The following is a 21,366-nucleotide window of genomic DNA, read 5'->3' as shown; positions in this document are numbered from 1 at the left end:
AGCTGCTGAGGTGGAGTGTGTTGGGGCAAAACCCATATGGGAGGAGGAGAAGCTGTTCTTGCCAGACAGGTTCATGCTTCAACTCTCCCTGCATAAGTTCTCCCGTGAGCCTTTCAATCGTGCAGCTGCAGTTTGGAGTTGTAAACTGTGGTTAGTGGCAGGAGTTAAGGCTTTTTTTCTCCTGTAAAAGGTGTAGCTAGGGCTACCCCCGTGCAAACCCTTCCTGTGGTAGTTGGTTTCACTCATTGCATTAGTTTAGAGAAAGGGCTCCCAAGCTTAATTTACCTGGGTACCACCTGGATGCTAAGGCAGCATTTTTATGATGCAGTTTATTTGTATATCTTGGCCATGTTTGGGAATAAAGTGGGCTCTGAAATTGCTGCTTTTAGGGAAAACCATAAGAAGTTACAGCAGGGCATCTTTGAAAATACACCAGCACTGGCCATGCTTGTTACAGAGGGCAGAGCTCTTAAGCCTGCAACTCCAGGTCAAACTTGACAAGTGTCATTCTGTAAATCCATGGGCCATCTGTAGTCTTCAATGGACCTCTTAAAAACCATAAATCCCTAAATTCTTCCTTGACCCACACAGTGGAGTGGAGAAACTGTGGGTACAGAAACTTACAAACTTCTGCATTTTTTTGTGTGTTCATTGTGGGTGAACTTTCTATATAAATTGAAAAGAAAATGCTGTCTTCATAAATTAAGATGTCAGATAGGAAAGAAAAATCTGAGGAGGCAGAAGTAATGTTTTTTCTTGAGCTGTTTGATATGTTAGTGCTCTGCAAAATCTTTTAGCATATGCTTAGAAAAACCAGTGGAGCAAACATTTGAGGATCTTTTTAAGTAAAGCTAGAAAACTACTTCGGCCTCCTTTGAGATCAATGGAGAGAGGGATTTTCTGCTATGAATAAACAAGAATAGAAGTGCAAATGTCCTATTTTTTCTGCACAGAGCCAAGAGCACATCGATGGCACAGTCACTGTGCAGGATTGTATCCCTTGTAGGTTCAGCCAAGCTGTTGTTACTTGATCTGAGGAACTGCCCTGTCCATACTTTTTGGGGCGGTTCCCTGATTACTGGTGGTCAGTCAGGCAGTTCCCTGTCCCCTGTGCTATTGCATGGCTAACTCGGAGCCACTGTGACTGCATGCTGGAAAGGCCCTGTGCTGCACCTTTGGCCTTGCAGTGTGTCCCTTAGTGGGGTGAGCTGAGCATTAGTTACTCCACCCTGCTGTCCCCTTGCCTGCCTTGCCCCCTGCTCCAGGTTAAGTCCTGCTTTAGCTAATAGCAGCCATCTGGCTGGCTGCATCTCTCCTGGCAGGGGCTCCCTGGCTGCTCCAGAGGCTTGCTGGCAACCTCTGCTCCCTTGCTCTGCTCTCTGCTGTTCAGGTTTCCTTTGGTGCTGGTAGAACTGGTTTCTTTCAGCATTCAATTAGCACCTGGTTCCCCTTATCTGTCCTCCTCAAAAGCCCCTCCAGGGCTGCTGCAGAAGCTTCAGCCCTGAGGCCAGTGGTTTTTAAACTATTTCTGCTGCTTAATCAAACATGTTTAAGAGGGACTAAGGAAAAGATACCGATGAAAGCATCTTGGAACAGCATCCCAAATCACTGTTATTTGGGTTGAGGGAGTAAAAATAACATGGAGGAATGGGATAAGGGGCTTGTCATCAGGTAAGCAAGCGTGACTACTGGGTGCCTTATTTTAGGTGTCCTGGGGGAGAATGGGAATGAATATTCCCCTGAACTTATAAGTAAATAGGAGGCAACTTTTTATTTCTCCATAGTTTCTCTTTAATGTTTCCAAAGAGAAGAGTGGGTTTTTTCAGTGCTGAGTCTTTGAAGATAAATGAAGACAAATGTTGCAGGAAGTGTTGGTAGAAGTGATTTAAGTTTTCTGTGAAAAATTCCTGTATTCTATTCTGGTGCCCATAGTAATGCTCAATATATTACTGTAATGTCAGAAATATTCCTTAAAAAATAGTTTGGTTTTTTTTCTCGTTTAAGCCTAAACTGTTACCCTTCTGCCAATTTGAGCCAGGACTTTAATAAATTATCCAGCATTTACTCCCTGGTGCCTAATGGAGACATGTACTGTATTCCTGACACACCAGGAAGCCCAGATCCTGCCACAGAGTCCAAACCTGGTTCTAGTGAATCTTCACTGAATCTGGCTAACAGTGCCTTTGGCTTAACTGCTGGTTTGTTATCTTTGAGAAGCCATAGCAAAAGCATGCAGGAGTTGAATAGGTGCAGTTTCATTTGCCTCCTGAGAAGGACTTGCTTTATAAATAGCAACTTGGAAATATTGTAAAACTTTCAGCTGCTAATAAAGGAGCTTTTCTGTGCAAGTTACAATATAGCACTTATAGCAGCTGGGCAGTATTTGTGCTTACCCTTACCTTCCTGAGATGTCAGATGCCCTGTCTATTTATATTCATCATATATTCAAGTCTAAATGGACTGTAGTCATTGATTCCTACTTTGGACTTCCTGAATTTCATTTCTGACTGCTACTTTCCACTTTTAGTTTCCAAAAAATACTTAACTGCAAGTTTTCTGCGGATACTTAACATGCAATTTCCATTCCAATAAACATTTTCCTTACAGCTTTCTCACAAATTCAACACTTAGTGAAGTCTGCTTTACTTGTGTCTCATGGTGCCGTGTGTAGCAGTAACTCCTATTGATGGGATCATGGTGGCAGTAAATCATGGAACAGAGGAACCACGAGTGATCTGGGCATTGCTTCTGGCAGGGCAGTGTGACTGGGACATTCATTCAGCTGATTATCTGTCTAAAGGAAATTTGATGCAATGTTTCATTCTCCCTCTTTTTAATGGAGCGGTGAGTTACTAGTTCATTTTTTAAACAGAAAAGCCAGGATCCCTACTGGCTTTCATTCTCTGGTTGCTTGAAGGATAAGATGTTTGCTGTAAACCCCTGGTAGACATTCAGCCTGCTGTGTTCTGCCCTTGGTAGCTTTATTCCTGGTTTCCAAGACAGTCACTAGGCAATGGCATGGCTGGATGTGAAAAAGATTAAGTCTTCTCTCCTTTGAATAGATGGGAGGGCGCCTGCTGGCTCTGGGGCACCTGGGATGTTACCTGCTGGCTCCACAATGTTTCTTCTGGTTCTCTGTGTTGCTGCAATTCCTGTGCCTCAAAGGAATGGAAATAGAGGAGGAAAAAACTTAAATGCAGCTGGTGCTGTAGCCCACGGAATATTTGGATAAAGCAGGGTTTATTCTTTTAGGTGAAGCTTTCTATTGCTGCAGCAGGACTCTTCTGCCTTGTCACAGGTCAGAAATAAGAAATATATTAGAAATAAGCTTTGAGCTCTGTTTAGGGAGGAAAAAAGCGTGCATTATGATGCACTGGACAACCTCCAGCCCTTCCTGAATTCTTTGATGCAGAGTCTTGCAAGATGGCTTTGCCTTAGTGCCCGCTGTTGTTTTTACTATGTCTGTTTTCTCTTCTCCCCCATGACTTGTCTTATTCCCCAAATCATTTTACAGCAGACTTTTCTTAGTCTCAAGTGGCCTTAGCCAAGCTATTTCCTCTCTTTGTGCTTTCGTTTCCCCAGCTGTAAAATGGGGATAATGAGACCTGCTTGCTTTTGTCAGGCACTTAGAGATGTGCTTACGAAATGCGCTATTAAAAGGCTTTCTATGTATAACTGCTATACAAACAGCGGTTGTCCAAGTTTATTTGAATTACTTTATTAAAGTCCAAAGTTCTGAACATCCTTTGTTTTTAGCAGAGGATGTTATTTATGCAGTAAAAATGCCCAAAATGTGAAGCTATTGATCATTGCTGATAAGTTTATGGATATTAAAGCATTAAATCATCACCACCCATTATCAGCCGTTCTGGTGTCTCTGGAAGCTGAAAGTGGTTGTGCATAGCTGGGGCCCTTGATTATCTTGGAGTGATCAATAAAAGGTTTTCAGCAGAAGCTTTTATTGCCACGTGGTTAAAATGTTCTTCCTGTGCATCCTGTACATGATGACTTCAGCTCGAGGAGAAAGAGAACAATCTTTTGCAGGGTAACTGGATTACACAAAGAAATGCAGGCATTATGTTGAGGTAGATAATGCCACTTGGAGTTTTTCCCCTCCATCTGCTGCATTGTCTTAGGCTGGGAAGGTTTTCTTGCCTTTCATGGTGCTTGTCCAGCAAGTTTTGAATTTTTTAATTACAACAGACCCATGATGTTGAGGGAGGGGAGGAAACAGCTGGAAGCAAAGGGGTAAATTCAGAGCCATAACTGAGCAAAACTGGTTAAAATCTGTGTGTCTCATTAGCAGAAATGTCTGGTGGCTCTCCAGTGTCTGCCTCATGAACTTGTCCAGGAAAGGAAATGCAGAGCCCAGTCTGAAAGCACGAGTGCTGAAACGGGTGCTTGGTGTTGTCTGCAGGAGAACTTGTGCCCACCATCTTTTACTGCTCCCCTCTGAAGTCATGTGGGGCTCTGCCCTGCTAAAATGCTGACACTGGAGTTCCAGCCGTGAAATACCTCGAAATATTCCTGTGAATTTAGCATCTTGTTGGGCACTGAGAGTACAGTGTGCAGTATTTTGTGAGCAGCTCAACAGCAGCTTTCACTTTGTTTTGCAGACAGTTTCCATCCTGGAGCAGAGACTGACGCTCACTGAAGACAAGCTGAAGGAATGTCTTGAGAATCAGCAGAAAATCATTCAGAACAAAACGAACTGATTTCCTGAGATCAGACAGGAGCTGAAGGCATTGGGAGGTTTGAGGTTGTTTGTGTTCCTAACAGACTGTGTGTGACTTGCTTTAACAATTTTGAGCATAATCTATTTTTCAATTGGAATGTATAGTTAATGTATCTGTAAATAACTTTGTTACTTCACTAAAATAAAAGCAATATTTTATTTGTAAGTGTGGGTAACAATTGTGATCTCTTGTGCTTTCCAGAGGTACAGCAGCCAGCATGTGGACTGAGTACTAACCAGGAAGGTCACATCTTTCCTGTCTCTGGTCCTGCTAAGTTAGTTTTAAAGTGTGTAAGCATCTTGGAGTTGCCAGATGCCTGGCCCAGGCTGTATTAGGCTTGTTGCTGAGGTGTGTGCTGGCTGTAGGTGAGAAGCAAAGTGCTCTCAGGATCTTTGGGGCAGTGGTATTTCACCTCTGGTCTAGGACCACATCGAGCAGGTGAGGTCTTGTGCAACTGACACCTGGAAGGGTTTGTCTTAGCTGAGTCTCACATGGCAAATCTGACACAGCAGTTGAGATCCTGGATCATATTTGTGCAGAGGTGATTAAATCCAACACATTTAAGCATGCTCCCGTGTGCAGTATAGGAAAAACAAATTATTGGGGCTGGAACAAAGGCCCCAGTGTGTCAGATGCAGGGTGATTTCCAAGGGGATTTTACTTCATCTTTGCTTCTTAAATTAAAGACAGGACAAAGGGAGAGGAAGGCAACTAAGCAATGCAATGTTTTCTCCATCATGGAACTCCCTTCTTCTCATACTGGACTGCCTTTAATTTTCAGTCGTTTTGCAGATGTTTTCACAGTTGAGTAACTCATCACTGGCACCCTCCTCTCCCCTCATTGCTCCTCCTGACTTTTTTGGGGCTTGAGCAGGTGTTCAGTATGTAGCTGCACAAGAATTTGGACTTCTGGGAGATCCTGTTTCCAACACCTCTTCTGCTAACACATACTGGAGGTCTCTTTTCTTGCAATAAACTCTGACCCACATTCCTGGAGAAATTAGCTGCAGGAACTTGAGCACCTCAGGGTTAATGTAACCCTCCCCACCACTGTCTGTCTGACCTCTGCAGGCTGCTTCAGTCCCTGCCCTTGGTGGTACCTCGTGCCACCAGCACCTGCCAGCCTTGCACAGCTTCCAGGGCCTCCATCTCCACATGTATTGTGGCACTCTGGATGCTTGCCTGAGGATGGGCTGGCATCCTTACTTCACATGGGGTTTAGCTGGTTTTAAGGCCAGGCCGTGTGGGTTTGGCTTTGGGATGGTTTTTGGTGTTGCACCTGTTTTGTTTCAGGCTGTATTGGCTGGGACAGCACCTTGGGGGTGTTAATGCTCCTCATCCCACCTGGCGGGAGCTGCTCGTGTTTTCCTGCCAGCACTAAGAAGCTTCTGGTCTCCTTCCCTCCTGGTTCTTTGTACATCTCTAAGAACCCCTTGCTGGCATGATCACAGTATTTCACTCCTTTATTTGTGGGAGGCTGAGAGCTTTCTTATTTCCATGCTTGGTTGATGATGAGTTTCTCTCTGCCACAGACTTTGTTTTGTGTTTCCAGGCTCTGAGTCTGATAAATCATTACTTTCCCTTAATGGAATCAATTCAGTGGTGATATTCTGTGCTCTTGCTCTAAGCTTTCAGTGGCTTTTTGCTGAGAGACTGACATCATTTTTATTGAAATGAGCTTGTGTGGTGATGCAGATGGGTGGGGAGGAGGGGACTCAAAGGTACTGTGGCCAATTTGCTGTTAGAAAAAGGCTGTTCCTGCCCTGATCTGCCACTGAAGTGATGACAAAAATCAGTTGCAAGAGCCTAAACTTTCCACTTGATCCTCAGTGTTGTGGACTGGCCTTTGGGACTGGGGTGTGGAGGGGAAAATTTAAGCATTCCAACAGCATTTTTTAAACTTAGTTGGTCAGAGCATGGTGCTAATAATGCCAAGGTTGTGGATTTGATTCCTGTATGGGCCATTCACTTAAGAGATGAATTCAGTGGTCCTTGTGAGTCCCTTCCAACTCAGAATATTCTGTGATTCTGGGGTTTACTTTAAAAATAGCCTTTTCATCCTTTTAATGTGTAGTTTCTAATGTCTTGGAGACCACAGAAGCAATCTGTGTGTAGTTTTTTAGACAGGATGGCAGTACAATTGACACATATGATGTATGCTTACAGGTGTCCACATTTGTGCATGTTTGATACAGATGGTTTTTCTTTTCAGATGTTCTGAGTGAATCCATTTGAAAGATGTAATTGTGCCTCTAAAACAGATGAAGTGCTCAAGTGCTGAGGACAAGTGGGATGTAGGGTGTTGTGTTTTAACCCCATTTGGCATCTAATCCCCACACAGTCCCTCAGTCACTCACCCCAAGTGGGATGGGGAAGAGAATCAGAAAAGTAAAAGTGAGAAAACTTATGGGCTGAGATAAAGACAGTTGATCAGGTAAAGTAAAATGTGGAATTCATTTACCACTTCCCATGGGCAGGCAGGTGTTCAGCCATCCCCAGGACAGCAGGGCTCTGTCACCTGTAGTGATGACTTGGGAAGACAAATGCCATCACTCTGATTGTCCCCCCTTTATCCTTCTTTCTCCAGCTTTATATGCTGAGCATGATGCCATGAGGTCTGGGATATCCCTTGGATCAGTCAGGCTCAGCTCTCCTGGTTGTCCCCTCCCAACTCCTTGTCCCCCAGCCTCCTCTCTTGGGGTGGGGTGAGAAGCAGAAAAGGCCTTGACTCTGTGTAAGCACTGCTCAGCAGCAACTAAAGCATCCCTGAATTATTGACTCTGTTACCAGCACAAATCTGAAACAGCCCCATAGGAGCTACTAGGAAAAAAATTAACTCTAATCCCACCAAAAGCAGCAGATTGGGAAAATTGCTTTTCTGGACTTTACTTCTTGTCCCATGTTTTTGTTGTAGAGGTACCCCAGGGTGGGTGCATGGGTGTGGAGAGTCAGGAGGAGAGGGAATCTAACAACCTCTGTGTGATTTAGGTGGCAAGAAAGGTAATCTGAAAATATTCTGACAGTGTTATCTACCTTCTTTGTCCTAAATCTCAGCAACTTCATTTTCCCCCTTACAACCCTCTTACCTGGAGTAGGACTTCTGAAGGCTGGCTATTGCTTGAGAGGCAGGCAAGGCTTGGAAAAGACAAGATTTACATTTTAATCCTTGTGCTTAAAGATTGAGCAACAACCTCAAAAAAAAAAAATCTTGAGGAGCCCAATTCCTATTGCCTGTCTTGTCCTGAGGCTCCATGCTTTCTTTATCCACTGAGCACCACAGTTTTTGAGTGCTGAAGAGAGAATAGCCTCTAGTGTGAGTTGAGCCCACTTTCATTTTTACACTCATGACCTTTTTTTTTTTAAATGTGGGCACATCTGCAGTGTCCCATTTGTGAAGCTGTTAACTCGGGGAGCAGTGGAGCAGCCAAGTGAGGAGCAGCCTGTGGTTTGTCCTTGGGCTGACATGGCCTCTGCGCTGCTTGAGGACAAATCCTGCCTTGGAAACCTCTTGTGGTGAGCTCTGTGCAGGGGGAGGCTATGAAGAGTTAAGGATTTTGTTTTGGATTTCCAAAGCAGGGTGGAAGCCAAGTTCTTAAAAAAGTAGTTTAATTTGTTGCCATTACATTTGCCAGACATATGACCTCACTAAACTTTCAGCAAGGGTTCTTTGTGCCGAGATTGGCCCCTGGGGAGCCCGGTGCTGCTGCAAATGGCTTTTTGGCTGCTGTGAGTATGGAGCATGTTAAACATGACCGTGATCTGTGAAAAAGTAAGAATCTTCAAGCACTGCCCACTTTCCTTCCTGTCTGGGAGCTGGAATTGGACAGATGTGACAGCAGAGCTCGTTACTGAATAGGCAGAAACAGCAGAGCACTGTGGTACTGACTCTCCTGGCCAGGAAGTGCAATGGCCAGGAGCATCCTGTGCCCACAGGCTCGTCACTGGACATGAGTCCACCAGCTAACTAGGAAATAAAATCCAACTATGATCTAAGTAGCTGGGCTAAAACTAGCCAGCCTCATGGTACAAATCCCTTATTATATAACCTCTTTAAAGAGCTGCTTTTGAACGAAATGTTTTTTGAAACGCGAGGGAGTGGGAGGGGAGGGAAGCGAATCGTTTTACAAAGGTTTGTCACTCTGACGTGAGAGCAGGGCTGTGTTTCTTCTCTTGCTTTTGCAAACGGTTGGTCTGCAAGTGCTTCTCAAGTGGCTGGACCTGTAGTTTTGGAAAGGAAATAAGCTGGGAAAGAAGATTCTCTTACTGATACTCCTCTGCGTATTTGACCTGGATTTAGTGTGCTGTAGGAAGTTTTACGTGTGTCTCAGGGAAAGCTGGGATCTATTTGTAGCTCTGCAACAGAACTGTCACTGCAGGCAGACATCACTCTTCAGTCCCCCTGTTCTCCTTGTCAGGGGAGACGTCTGTAAATTACTTCCTCTGTCGAGGTACGGGTTCCATGAAAGAAGAGCTCGTCAGAGATTTGAATGTGGGGTGTCGGTGAAGAGTGATGGGCTTCCAGGGCACAGGTCTCTGGCATCCCTTACCTTCTCCCTGTCTCCTTGCAGCACAGCAGCCAGTGCTGCTGGTGAAGGGGTGCTGAGAGCCTTTGTGTTGCACTGCACAAGTGGTGGCTGTCGCCTCGGGTGGAGTTTGAAGTTTTCTGGTATCACTGCTGAGCAAAGGCAGGGTACATGCTTAAACCAGCAAGCTGGGAGAGGGTGCTGTGGGGTGGATTCTGGTGGGGGATGAGCATCATGAACACCTGGGCATGTTCCAGCAGCAGGTCATTGTCTGCTTAGCTGCAGCTGAGATAGGCCAGGTGACCACTGCTCGACGCCAGGAATTTGCCATCTGCAAGGAAGTTTTTCCCCAATGACCACCTTTAGATTTCTTTATACTCACTCCAGCCCTCCCTCCCTGATAATGAAATACAGCTGGAAACGCACCATTCTGTTGTCACAAAAATGCTAGGCTTGAATCAGTGCTGTGACCCAGTGCCAAAAACCTGTCACCTCTGTTCTCCCTTGCTGTTTCTGCTCCCTGCAGGCACCTTCCATGCAGCCAATAACTCACTGCTGCCTTCCAGAGACCAGGCAAGCTGAGGATACAGTGCGTGGCACAAGGATTTTTCTGCAAATCGCCGGTGGGGAATGCTACTGAGGCTGATCCTGCTTACTCCAAGAGCTTGTGGCTGTGTGGAGCATGTGCCACTGGTGGTAGCTGTTCTTGCAGCTGGTGACTGAAAGGGTTAAGCTAAGCAGCTGCCTGGATGGAGCTCCTGCATGGCCTCGCTTCCCTCTGGGGTGGCTGCTCTTGGCAATGATTCCCTCCTCACGTTTTCACAGCCAGAGCTGAGCTTTGGTGTGCAGATCTTCCAACTGGAGGAAGGACTTCTGCGTGTTTCAGCTGAAATGAGCACTTGGAGTGTGCTGGGCACCAGGAGATCCTGCTGGCAGCATGGTATGGGCAGGGGCTGAGGGGGTCATTGCTTTTCCCCTTGTGTGAATCCACTCTGCCACGTGTAGATGCCACAAAGGCTGTGCCTGTCTCCTGTTACACTTGGCCCGTGTGCTGAAGCAGGTGCCTTGTGCTAACCAGGGTTAACTGAGATGGTTTTCATCCTGTGAAAGCCCAGGAATATCCTTTTCCTTTTGTTCTGCTAGGCTGTGGTTTCTTCAGAAGACATTGTTCTTTTTATCCTGTGAGCAGTAGGTGTTGATTTCTGTGCCAGAGTCTTCTGATGCAGACCTGTGGCTGGAAAAGTTTCTCATTCCATGTTGGGTTCCCTAGGCCAGGAGCTTTTTCCAGGGGTTAGGGATGAAGATTTTGGCTTTTGGCACTTGTCCCTTGTGGACATCAGTCAGTAGAACCAAGGCAGAGCTAGCTGTGATATTGCAGAAATTGCTGAGTACTCCTGGAGTGAGAAAGACAGGCTTCAAGACTCCTGTTTGTGGAGCAAGACCTGCAAGGTGACCTGTTTGAATATGGCCCTATCTATGTGCTGTTAAGTTAATTAACAAATAACTCTAATGCCACTTGATCTCCTGCTTAAAGATCAATGCTCGCCTGCTGGGCTATTTTTTTCTTTGTAGCTCCTGTTTGTTTCCTAAGGGAGAGATTATTTGACCTGTGTATTTGTGTGATGTGTTTCTTTCTTTTACTCTATTATTTATTAAATCAATAGATCTTAAAAAGGAACACTTACCACAAAGTGTCTGGAGCGCAAGGTGTGCTGAGGAGAAAGTGAAAACCTGCCCGCTGGCATGGCCTTTCCCATCAGCCCGGTGTCTTTGCTGGAGAGAAGAGGATTGTCCAGGAAAACACCTTGACAGCAGCCCAGGTGATGGGGGCAGAAGCAGAAATTCTTGCCTGAGTACCTGCAGGTCACACAGTGAATCAGGGCCAGATATAAGGGTGGGCCACAGGATCAGTGTTCTAAATTCGCCAGCCCAGGTGGGAGATGGGAGGCGTGGTCCAGGCTCTGTGCTGCAGAGTATGTTCAAAATTCTTAGGATACCTTTAAGAGGGGCTGTTGGTGCTGTTGAGCAGGCTCAGAGTGCTCTGGAGACATTGCAGCTGTGGTGAGGGCAAGAAACAAAGCTGAGCAAGTTTCTGTGTCTGCTCCCTTTTCCCACCCTTGGATAGCAATGGGCCTGTTGGTTTCCCTGTTTCCCTGTGCTCCCTGCCTGTGGCTGGGCAGAGCATTTTGGAGGTTATGTTCTTTGCTGCAATTCCCCCACTCTACCTCTCATCACTGTGTGCTGCCTTCATTGCCAGCTCTCACAGGAGAGGTGAAGATGAAAGAGAGCAGAGATGATTATCTTTAATGGCAATGAAAATTGGTGTGGTGATTGAGGGGCTGTTTTCCTTCCTGTTCTCCCACCTATTGAAGTTGGGAGGCAGCTTTGAAATCTCACGTGGTCATCTGGCCAGTCCTGTGCCAGGCTCCATTATGGCACCAGAGGAGAGGAGAAAGCCAGGTTGCATCTGTGTTACCTGGGTTTTCCAGCCTGGCCCGGTAGACAGGAAAGCAGATTCTGTTTATCCCCTCACTTAAATGAGAAGCCCCTTTGCCCCATTCTGCATGTGCCTCTGCCCTGGCCCCAGTGGGTTGGCTCACCTGCCTTTTGGATGCAAATACTTGCTAATTTACAAGTTGGGAAAGGAGCAGCAGAAAGTTAATGAAGGTCAGCTGAAGTCCTCTTTCCTTAATCCACCCCAGCAGTTCACAGTCTGGATCAAAGAGCTGCGGGATCAGATGCCACTCATCCTGCAGCAAGCTGCTCTGGCCCTGTCCTGGGAGCCCAGGCTCTGCAAGAAGTTGCTGGAGGTGGAGAGGTGCTGAAATACCAAATGGTGGATCTCCAGCAGACACTGGAAAAGGCTTTCCCTGTCTTCAAGACTGACGTGAAATGGGCCCTGTGGTATCTGAGATGTTCAGGGAGCTCAAGGCTGTGAGTGACAAAGGGACTGTGACTCTGGCACCATGGTTGGAGCCAGTGTGTCTGTCTGTCTGCAGTGAGTGGCAAGGCAGTGCAGCCACCAAGCCCAGGAAAAAGTGGATGCTGTGGCCTTGGCAGAAACCTCTTTAAAAGCATGACTGATTCTTATCCCAGAATTTATTTAATGTCCTGGGTCCCCTTGCTATGCTTCCTCAGCTTCCCACCACCCTGGACCAAATGCCGCTCACTGCAAGTATCTTCCCCCAGCCTCTGCAGCCAGAGTGCAGGATTTGTCAGTGACTGAGCTTTATTCCTGATGTGTGGCATACTTACCTCTCCTGTGGCAACCAGTAACCTGCCTCCATCCTCCTGAAACCCTCCTGCCTGCACAGACCGGTGAGACTTTCCTGCCCACCAGGGAGATGCTGGATCTGGCTCCACCTCCTTCCCAGGTATTTCTGCTTTCCCCAAGACATGAAGCACCCCAGGGCTTTTGATGAGCTGTGGCTTTTGGAATGTGCAGAACTATCCTGTGTTGGCCACTCCTCTTCTTAGGATCTCTTTGCCTTTTTCCTGCTAAGCAATCTTTGTTTTCATCCAGTGAGAAACTTTATGTGATTTAACTATTTTAATTAAGGTATTTTCCTTTCTTGCTGTTGCTCACTTGCTGCATGGAAATTGTTCTTAAGAACATTTGCATCAGTTCATCTGAAGTCAGTTCCTTGGCAAACTTAGCAGTGCTGCTATAATCCATCCACATCTATCTGCACCACTTTGACTAATAACTCCACTGAAATCCCTGAGGTTAGTTAAAACGAGCCCCTGGGGCTGAACAAAAGGGGTTTTGGAAGGGATTTAACCCTCTGCCTTCCCAGTTGCACAGATTGAGTAGTGAAGTCCCAGCTGGCTGCCTGGGAGCTTTGCCTCACTGTGGGGGGGAGATCAGGTACCAACGTGAAGATTGCTCAGAGCTGGGGTTGGGGCCAGATGGCTCAGGAGACCCCTTCCAAGGTTATCAGCTCTGATGAGGTGTCCAAATGCAAAACACATGGGTGCAGAGACACAGCAGTGAAATTGTTCTTGACTCAACACAGCATCTTTGCAATCATTTACAGGACTGTTGTGCTGGAGAGGCTCTAATGCTTCCTTTCCTCTCAGTCACAATGCTGTTTTTCCTTTTTCCTAAGGCTTTTCTTTGCTTGAATTTTCATCCTGGCTGGATATAAAGCTGCCTTGTGACCTTGGAGGATATGTTGCATGTAGTCCCTGCAGCTGGTGGTCAAATGGGTCCTGTCACATCTGAAAAACAGATGGGCTGGTGCAAACTGTGGAAGATGGTTTTTCCAGGGGGCTTTGTGTGGGGTTGTGTTTAATTTTGTGGTCTTTGTTCTCATGCAGGGATGAGTCCATCAGATGCTATAGACTCTGGCTCAGAGTGATGATATGCCCTTGGAAACCTCTCATCACCCTCTAGCATGACAGCCAGGTAAAGCCAGGAAAACATGTCAGGAATGCTAAGGAAAGCAATGGAAAAATTTAAGAGGAAAAATATGGCTGCAGCCCCCTGAAAAGCTCAGCAGGGGCTATGGGTCTACTCTGGTTTTTGTTTGCTTTTGCTTTCCTGTAGCCTCTCAAGAAGCCTGGCCTGACTGAGAACTGTGTGCACCGTGTTTCTCATCACACCCTGGCAGCCACGGGCTTCTGCAGGCCCCACAGCTGAGGTGCTGGTTGGAGGGTTTTTCAAAGCCCCTTTCAAAAGGATTTCAGGGCCCGTGCTGTGAGACAGCACAGGGCTGGAGGAAAAAACACGCACCACTTGTGTGTGCTGGTATGTGTGTGAGTCAAACTACATCCAGGAGTCTGGGACTGTGCTGGAAACAGTCCTTTTCTCCAGCTGATAATCCTTCCTGGAGCCCCACTGCACCCCTGCTGGAAGGTTTCCCTGCTCTCCTGTCTGATGGAGGCTGTCACACAGATGACATGTCTTGTAATCCCAGCATGGCAAAGGCATCCTTGGGATCTTTGCTGGAGACCTGTGAGATAGGAGAGGTCATATGCTGACCACTCTTTGTGGACAGGGATCCTGACTCACTGGAAGGTGGAGTGACTTGTGTCAGACCGTGGCACTTGCCTGCAGGTGGTTGTGCTGTGACATCCGGCTGGGCCATGGCGAGGCAGGTGTGGCTGAAGCTGGCTGGGTGCTGCTGGCAGTGGGAGTACAGCGTGGCTGGAGCATCCAGCTGTTCTGCCACTGTCTCAGCTGGCTGTTGCAGCCCGTGTGCAGCTCAGCTTTGCAGCTGTAGTGGCTGTGCCAAGATCAGCACCTGTGTTTCTGTTTCTTTTGGCCGTCCCATGGGACACTTGTGGCTTTGCCTACTGGAAGGTGCCCCAGAGTTTGGGTGCTGGATAGGGATGTGGTGTTGCAGCGAAAGTTTGGTTTGGCTCTGGACTCCCTGTCCTGAGCTGGAGCTGGTGAGTCGGCCCTGGAGACCTTGAGAGGCCTGTTTCTCCATAGATAGGGATAATATTTCTATGAAAGGAAGTCAAAGCTAAGTGGTACCAAAGGAAGTGTGGAAGTCAAAGCTAAGTGGTACCAGAGTTCCTGATGAAAGACATGCTGGTGTGAAATGCTGCAAGAAACCCCACTGCGGTGATGTTCTCCCCTCTCCTCTGTTGTTACAGTCCAGGAGGTGGAAATGTCAGTCAAAACAGGGGCTGCTGAGGGTGAACCAGTCTATCTGGAGATTGCAGAACAGCATCCTAAAGACAGGTCCTCACAGTTGCCTGCATCCCTCACCAGTGTCTGTGAGGAAATGGCTCATGGCTGTGTTGAAATGTGTTTGGTTGGGTGACAACCCAGGTGCAGGGCTCTGGGTGCTGTTTCATTTCCTGTGCATCTCACAGCTCATCTCTCCAGCTCTTTCTCAAGAGGCTTTCTTGTCTCCCACACCAAACCTCCTCCCTTGCTGACTCTTCACAGGCTGGTTTCTACACTAGGATTTTGTGTCTTACTTCTTTCTCTTTATCTCCTGAGGGTTAGGTTCCTGCTTGTTAGGTTCACTGGAGACCTCTGAGAAGGGAGGCATCCCTCTCTCCTTTTTTCTTCCCTGCAGACTGCATCTCCTGATAAAAGGCCTTTCTCCCTATCGTGTTGTGCCTGAGTGACCAGGAGTGTGTCCCTGCTTCAAGTCCATTTTCTTGGCTCACCCTGAATATGCTCAGAATTTCCTAATAGGATTTGCAGTTCCTGACAACCATATCTTTCCTCAAGAATCAGGTGTGGAACAGGCTATTGCCACCACTTTGAGACTGGTTTCCCTGGTGGTGGGCTTCACATGCAAATCACAAACTTAAATTTCCCTTCCCAGCCTCTCACTGCTCTCCCATTGCTATGATCAGCCAAGGCTGGTGGGAATCTGCCATTCCAAGCAGGGGCAGGCAGTGAGGTCCTCTGCCATCAGTGCTGTGTGGCTTGGTGACCTGGCTTGTACAGTGCAAAAGAAAGCATCTCCTGTTGTCCAGCAAGTGCCATGCATGGCGTGTTCCTGATAATGTGCAGTGTGAAATCACCTCTCAAGCCTGACCCACGGAGCTTGTGCTGATGAGATAAGCCTGTGCTGGATGGGATCTGCCCTGGTGGGTTGTATTACACCTGCATTGCACAAAGTGGGTTGCTCAGGCAGTGTTACATCTTTCTCTAATGCATTTGGGGTGACACCCGCACTTTCACCATTGCCCGGGGTGGCTTGGGACACGAGGAGATGCTGCTGCAACAGGCAGGGGGAGGACCCAGGAGATGAGGCTCCCGCTGCTTAGGCTGGCTGCTGAGGAGAAGAAGGATTTCAGACAAAATCCACACCGTTTGGGTGTGCTCAACACTTCCCCTGAGCTTGTGAGCTTGACCTACCCCCAGGCAGCTCAGTTCCCCCCACCCCATCGCTGTGTGGGGCTGTGCAGCTGAAGGAAGCTGGGGAGGTCAGTGTCCTCTCCCAGCCGCAGGGGAGGATTAGCTCCCTAAACCACGCCAAGACAATAAGCTGCAGATCAAAGGCAGATGAGGTTGGCCAAGCTGTGTGCACTTCATCTGCCCTTCATCACCCAGTGCTCCTTGGATCCTGCCTGGGGGTCCGTGGGTCATCCAGCGGTGTGGGAACAGTGCTTTGGTGGTCTCTGTGCAGATTGTGGGGACAGATTAGGCTGCATGGGAGGCATAATCAGGAGATTATCATACCTTCTCATATCTTAAATGCCATCTCTTATCTAAATGCTCTCAGTTGTGCCTTCTGCAACAAAAGCTTACAGGTTTGAGTAGAAGTGAGTTTACCAGGTGGTTGCTGTGGTGTGGCTGGGTGAGCAGCAGATGCCTGGCTATGAAGGGAAGCTTGCAATAACTTGTCTTGGTTGCATGCTGCTTGTGGAAAGCCTCTGCATTGGCTGACTTCAACTATTTGCTTCCCCTGGATCCCATGCCTCGGGTCTCTGTACTGCCCTAGAGAGTGAGGTTTCGTGTTGTGGAGCTGAAAATATGGTGAATGAAGTGAAGGGAGTGTGGCCCTCCAGCTTCACCCCAGTTTTCTGGAATAGAATGTCTGCACTGCTAGGAAACACTTAACTGGTGTAAACTCTCATTGAAGGAGCTGGGTTTCACTGCAGCAAGGATGTCCTCAGTCCAGGGCAGATATCTGCTCTTCCCAAAGCCCATCCAACGTTTCTGCACAAGCTCATTTTGTGTGGGCTGTTTCAGAGGTCTAGCAGTTATTAAATCTTATGACCCAGGTCAATAAAACACCTTCTTGGCTCCCAAGCTGAAGGAGCTGATGTCACTGGAAGCAGTTCTGAGTGTGCCATGGTTATGTACCCTCCATCAGGAACTGAGGTGGGTCTAGAAGAAGTGCTGACTGCCTTGAGGTGCTTGAGAGCTGGGGTAGAGCTGACAGCTCTTGGAAATGTGTCATACCTGTTGCAGGTGTTAAGGAAGTGTTTGAAGTGTGTGCTACACACAGAACTTTCGCTCTGTCCAGGTGGGTTGTGAGCCTGCCAGGGTACACAGTCACTGGGCAAGGATGGACAAGTACCTTGGTGGAAATAATTACACTATTCCATTCTCTGATTGGTTGTCTTTCCTAATTTCCCCCCAGTTTTGACATGTGTGGATGGAAAAACAACTGTGAATCTTTTCCCATAAAAAGTGCCTTTGTTTTCCAGCAGAGTTCAGATCTGATCAAAATGTTTTTTTGGGGGGGGGGGGGTGTTTAATTGCCCTTAGCATAAACCCATTTTGCAATGCAGGTATAAGGGGTAATGGCCACAGTCAGTTATCAGGAACTTGGAGCTTCATTGCTCTTTTAGAGGTAATTCTGATTTCTTTTCTCTGTTACATAGATGCCATAGATGTTTCCATAGACTCAGAGTTGTGTCATGGAGGAGGAATCAAGCAGCAATTTTCTGGTTTTCATTCACATTTAGAGACCTCTGGGGTCTTTGAGGGAAAAAAAAGACAATTTTTTTTTTTATGATAGAGAGAAAATTTATTGTCCTGTTTGAAATTGCTTGTTTCTTATTGCTTAGTTGTTTGTAGTCTTCCAAAGGACAAGTGGTTATTATTTTCTTGCTATTATTGAAATATAATAGACTTCTCATTGGGTAGCATTGGGGAATATTTTCTTTACCAAAGGTGGAAATTTTGGGAGTCAGTTTAGCGCTTCAGTGGGAGTCATTCTGAAACATCAGCAAGGTGGCATTTGCTGCCAGCCAGCATCTACTGACTTGCTGTGAGTGAAGTTGGGTGAAAGATTCGGGTGAATAGCAAGTTTGCAGAAAAATGTCACTTCTTTTACCTCTGAGCCTTTCACAGATTTAGCCTGGCTTTGGTCAGGGCAGTGCTGAGATTTTTGCTGCTCCCCTGTGCTCAAAGCAGTCTCTTGGAATTGCATCCAAGTGCAACTTCCTCTTGCTTCCAGCAAGATCTGAATCCATTTTGCCCAGCTCCTAAATCCTACTCATCTTGTTTTATTCAGCATTTTTTTCAGTCAAGTGAAGCTGCTCAGTTTGTCCTGTGTTGAAGCTTGTGAAGATGGGGGAAGATAAACTCTTGAATGATCGAGGCATTAGGACATCAGAGCTAATTTCTAAGATGTCAGGAAGGAAAAGGCTCCCTAAATCACACACCCTGGCTTGGTAAGATCTTGCTGTGATGTTACCTGCTTGGCTAGTGACACCTGCACGTTTCCCCTCTGGCCTTGGATGACAGAATGACTTGTTGATGTTCGTGGTGTCCCCTTCCAGGTGATGTGGCCCTTTACCACAATCCTTGGAAGGCTGCTGTTACCCTTGGGTTGGTGAGGAAATCAAGGAGAATTCAGGGACTTTTGTGTCTCTGGAAAATCCTTGCAAATCCTTGCCCTGGACCAAGCAGCAAGGGAAAAGTGACCAAATAAATTGGAGACCTCCAGAGCAAAGATATCTCAGGCATAGCAGCTCTTCAGAGCAACAAACCAGTTGAACTGGACTCCCTTCCCTCACACACAGACCTTCTGTTTAGACTCTCCAGGGAACAGACCTGAAGTCTAATTCTGGAGCTCTGGGCTGGAGGCCCTGGCACTGGGGACAAGTGCAGTGAGGATGTTGTCTCCCCTTCTGGGTGTTGAGATGTGATGATGCAGCCTTGTGTAGGTGTGAAATGTCAGCAGTGAATGTTTACCCAGGGTGCCTGACGTGACGTGCAAGGACCTGCCTGTCATTTGGGCCATCTGTTTCTTGCTGTGGAGGTGTCTCTTGCCTTTCCTGGTGTCTTCCTGAGCCTGGTTCTTCTCTTTCCAGCCATGGTCTCTACTGCAGGTGCTGCTCTCTCCCTCTTCCTCGTCTTCCATCCTAAGCCTGCTCTGTAGCCTTCTTCCCACCAACATCCTGGTATTGGGTTTGGGTTTGGATTTTTGTGGTGGATTTGGTTCCATGAAGCAGTACCCCTTCTGTGAACTTGTTTTTCCTCATTTAAGTGCTTCTTGCTGTCTCTCCCTCCTTTTGGAGTGGAAGAGACACACTCAGGCTCTGCCTGTCTGACTTGCACTTGCTCAAGCCCTGGGGACTGCAGAGCTTGTCCTGACATGATCCTGCAGCAGTGGAGAATACCTGTAACACAGGGGAGAGAGCATTCATGGCTGGAGTAACCAGGGAAATGGGAAGTGCCTGCCTGACTGCATTAGAGCTCTTATGGTGGCTCTCCCAAAAGACTCTGCTCAGGAAAGAGCTCCCCTGGTTGTTTCCCCTCCCTATTCAGGGCTTGGCAGCACTGTAGGTGAGTGTCCTTGTGCAGCTGTGGGTAATTCTTACCCTGACCCCACAGCACTGGGTCCCTGGTGCAGGGGGAAGGGACCGTGTGCCCACTGCAGCCTCGTGCCAAGTGGGATGTAACCGTAGTCAGTTCTGCCTTGCTTTTGGTGCTGGGGAAGGGATCATCCCTTTTTCTTCCACCTCCGAGACAGGAGTTTTGTTCTGCTCTGGGGTGCCTTTCTCTAATGGAAAAGGGTAAAGACCCAGGAGGAACAATCTCAGAAAGATCTGATCCCATCATTTCACTCCCAGCCCTGTGTAGTTCTGGGCACTGTCTGCCCCAACCACCCTCACAGCGCTTGGGTGGGCACAGGGCATCCTGTGCCTTGGCACCTCTCCCCTGGCCGTGGCTGGTTCTTGCTTTGTGGTTTCTCCTCCCTGGGCAGGTGATGAATGAAGGAGAGCATTTCCCAGGACATCTCTCCTGGGTAAGCCTCTACAGTGCGGTATTTATTTTACAGAATTGATGTGTTGTGCACTTTCCTCTCTGGCTGATTCAAGCAAACACACACAAATAACACTGCTTTTATCTGCCCAGGTCCAGACCCTGCTCAAAGCCTCCTCTTGGCATGACTCACTCCTGGGCAAGCCCTGGAGAAAATAGATGTGGTAACTCAGTTGCAGATCCCATCCTTTTCTCACGGCCCTGTGGTCAGCTGGCTGTGTCAGATGTGCTCCAGGTGGCTGACAGGAGAGCAAGGTGCTCTGAGCAGGAGCCTTGCATCAGCCAAGTACCTTTTCCTGCCCCTCCTGCCTGCTCCAGCCCTCCCAGAGTGGGTTCTTGATCTATTGAGTAATTGATATAAAGTAATTAATAAAAAATGTGCACTGTCACTTTGGTTGATGTCCTGGCCTTTGCTGGTTTCTGTGAGGGTAAATTTTGTTCACTGAAAATTTTGTTGTTTTTACAGAATGCCTTTTTTTTATTATCCTCTTTTCCTTTCTCCTGTTTTGCCTTTCTGTGTCTTCCTTTTTAATCCTTAAGTAAAACCTCATTATAAACTAAAATCCATATTTTAGGAAAAACAACACATAAAAATGAATGGGGGAAGCTGGAACCCAAACTGATGAATAGTAAATAATCCTGGACTCAGAAAAGCCTCAGCTCTTTTTTCTCAAAACAACCAGTGCACTACTGGCTTGATTTGCTGCTATAAATATTGGCCAGGTTCTTTCAACCCTTGGGAGGGTAAATGAGAGACTGTTGCCAGGTTTGGTTGGTATTGCATGTCTGGGATGATGAAAGGGCCAGAGGAAGGGGCAGATGTGTAATTGTGAGTGGGGAGCTCAGCCTTGCGAGCTGGCAGCTCCAGGTGCAGCACAGAGCCATGTGCTTGATGTAGGATCTCCCTTTGCCACGGCTCCTACCTCCCAACACCAACCTGGGACATAGCTCACGCTGGCTCCAGCATGGCAGGATGCTGAAAGCCCTCCTGCCCACACAAAGAGCTGAACCTGGGTGCACCTCTGACATTTCCATAGCTGCTCGAGGCTGAGGGGTTTGGAGCGCTGGCACTCCCCACACACCCTGTGATGGAGCAGTTGGACATCAGTGGGCAGGTTGGTGCTGTGATGCCTTTCCTTGGGCCTTAGAGGAGCATTTTTGCTTCATCAGGTCCCACATGTGACAGGTGAAGTTTTGTCCTCTCTCTGTCTTCAGTGAATCAAGTTTTTGTTCTGCTTTCCTTTGCAATCTGCATCATCATAGGGCCATAGAATGGTTTGGGTTAGAATGGACCTTAAAGATCATTGAGTTCCAGCTCCTTGCCATGGGCAGGGACACCTTTCACTAGATGAGCTTGCCTCAAAGCCCCTGTGCAGTCTGGCCTTGAACATGGAGCCCTTTCTGCTTGACA

The 21,366-nt window shown here is 47.4% G+C and overlaps 1 protein-coding gene and 1 long non-coding RNA gene across 11 annotated transcripts in view; both read left to right on the top strand.

Moving 5' to 3' along the window:
- Nucleotides 1–4,895, top strand: part of POC1A (POC1 centriolar protein A) — a 44,974-nt gene extending 40,079 nt beyond the window's left edge. For all 9 annotated transcript variants that reach the window (XM_069028057.1, XM_069028060.1, XM_069028055.1 and 6 more), the window contains one exon: nucleotides 4,617–4,895. In XM_069028057.1, the coding sequence (XP_068884158.1) occupies nucleotides 4,617–4,715 (99 nt within the window). In that variant the 3' untranslated portion in view covers nucleotides 4,716–4,895. The remainder of the gene's footprint in view (nucleotides 1–4,616) is intronic.
- Nucleotides 4,896–11,984: 7,089 nt separating this feature from the next.
- LOC138117705 (uncharacterized) lies at nucleotides 11,985–20,589 on the top strand. 2 transcript variants are annotated; one of them, XR_011154819.1, is made up of 4 exons: nucleotides 11,985–12,633; nucleotides 12,871–12,985; nucleotides 13,580–13,667; nucleotides 18,199–20,589. It is a non-coding gene; the product is annotated as an uncharacterized lncRNA (long non-coding RNA). The 2 variants fall into 2 exon arrangements; XR_011154818.1 differs by lacking the exon at nucleotides 11,985–12,633 and having other exon boundaries at nucleotides 12,830–12,985.
- The last annotated feature ends 777 nt before the right edge of the window (nucleotides 20,590–21,366 follow it).

This window comes from Aphelocoma coerulescens, chromosome 12 (assembly GCF_041296385.1).
Source record: "Aphelocoma coerulescens isolate FSJ_1873_10779 chromosome 12, UR_Acoe_1.0, whole genome shotgun sequence".
In the NCBI taxonomy this organism is placed as follows: domain Eukaryota; kingdom Metazoa; phylum Chordata; class Aves; order Passeriformes; family Corvidae; genus Aphelocoma; species Aphelocoma coerulescens.
This window is presented reverse-complemented; position numbering and strand designations above follow the sequence as displayed.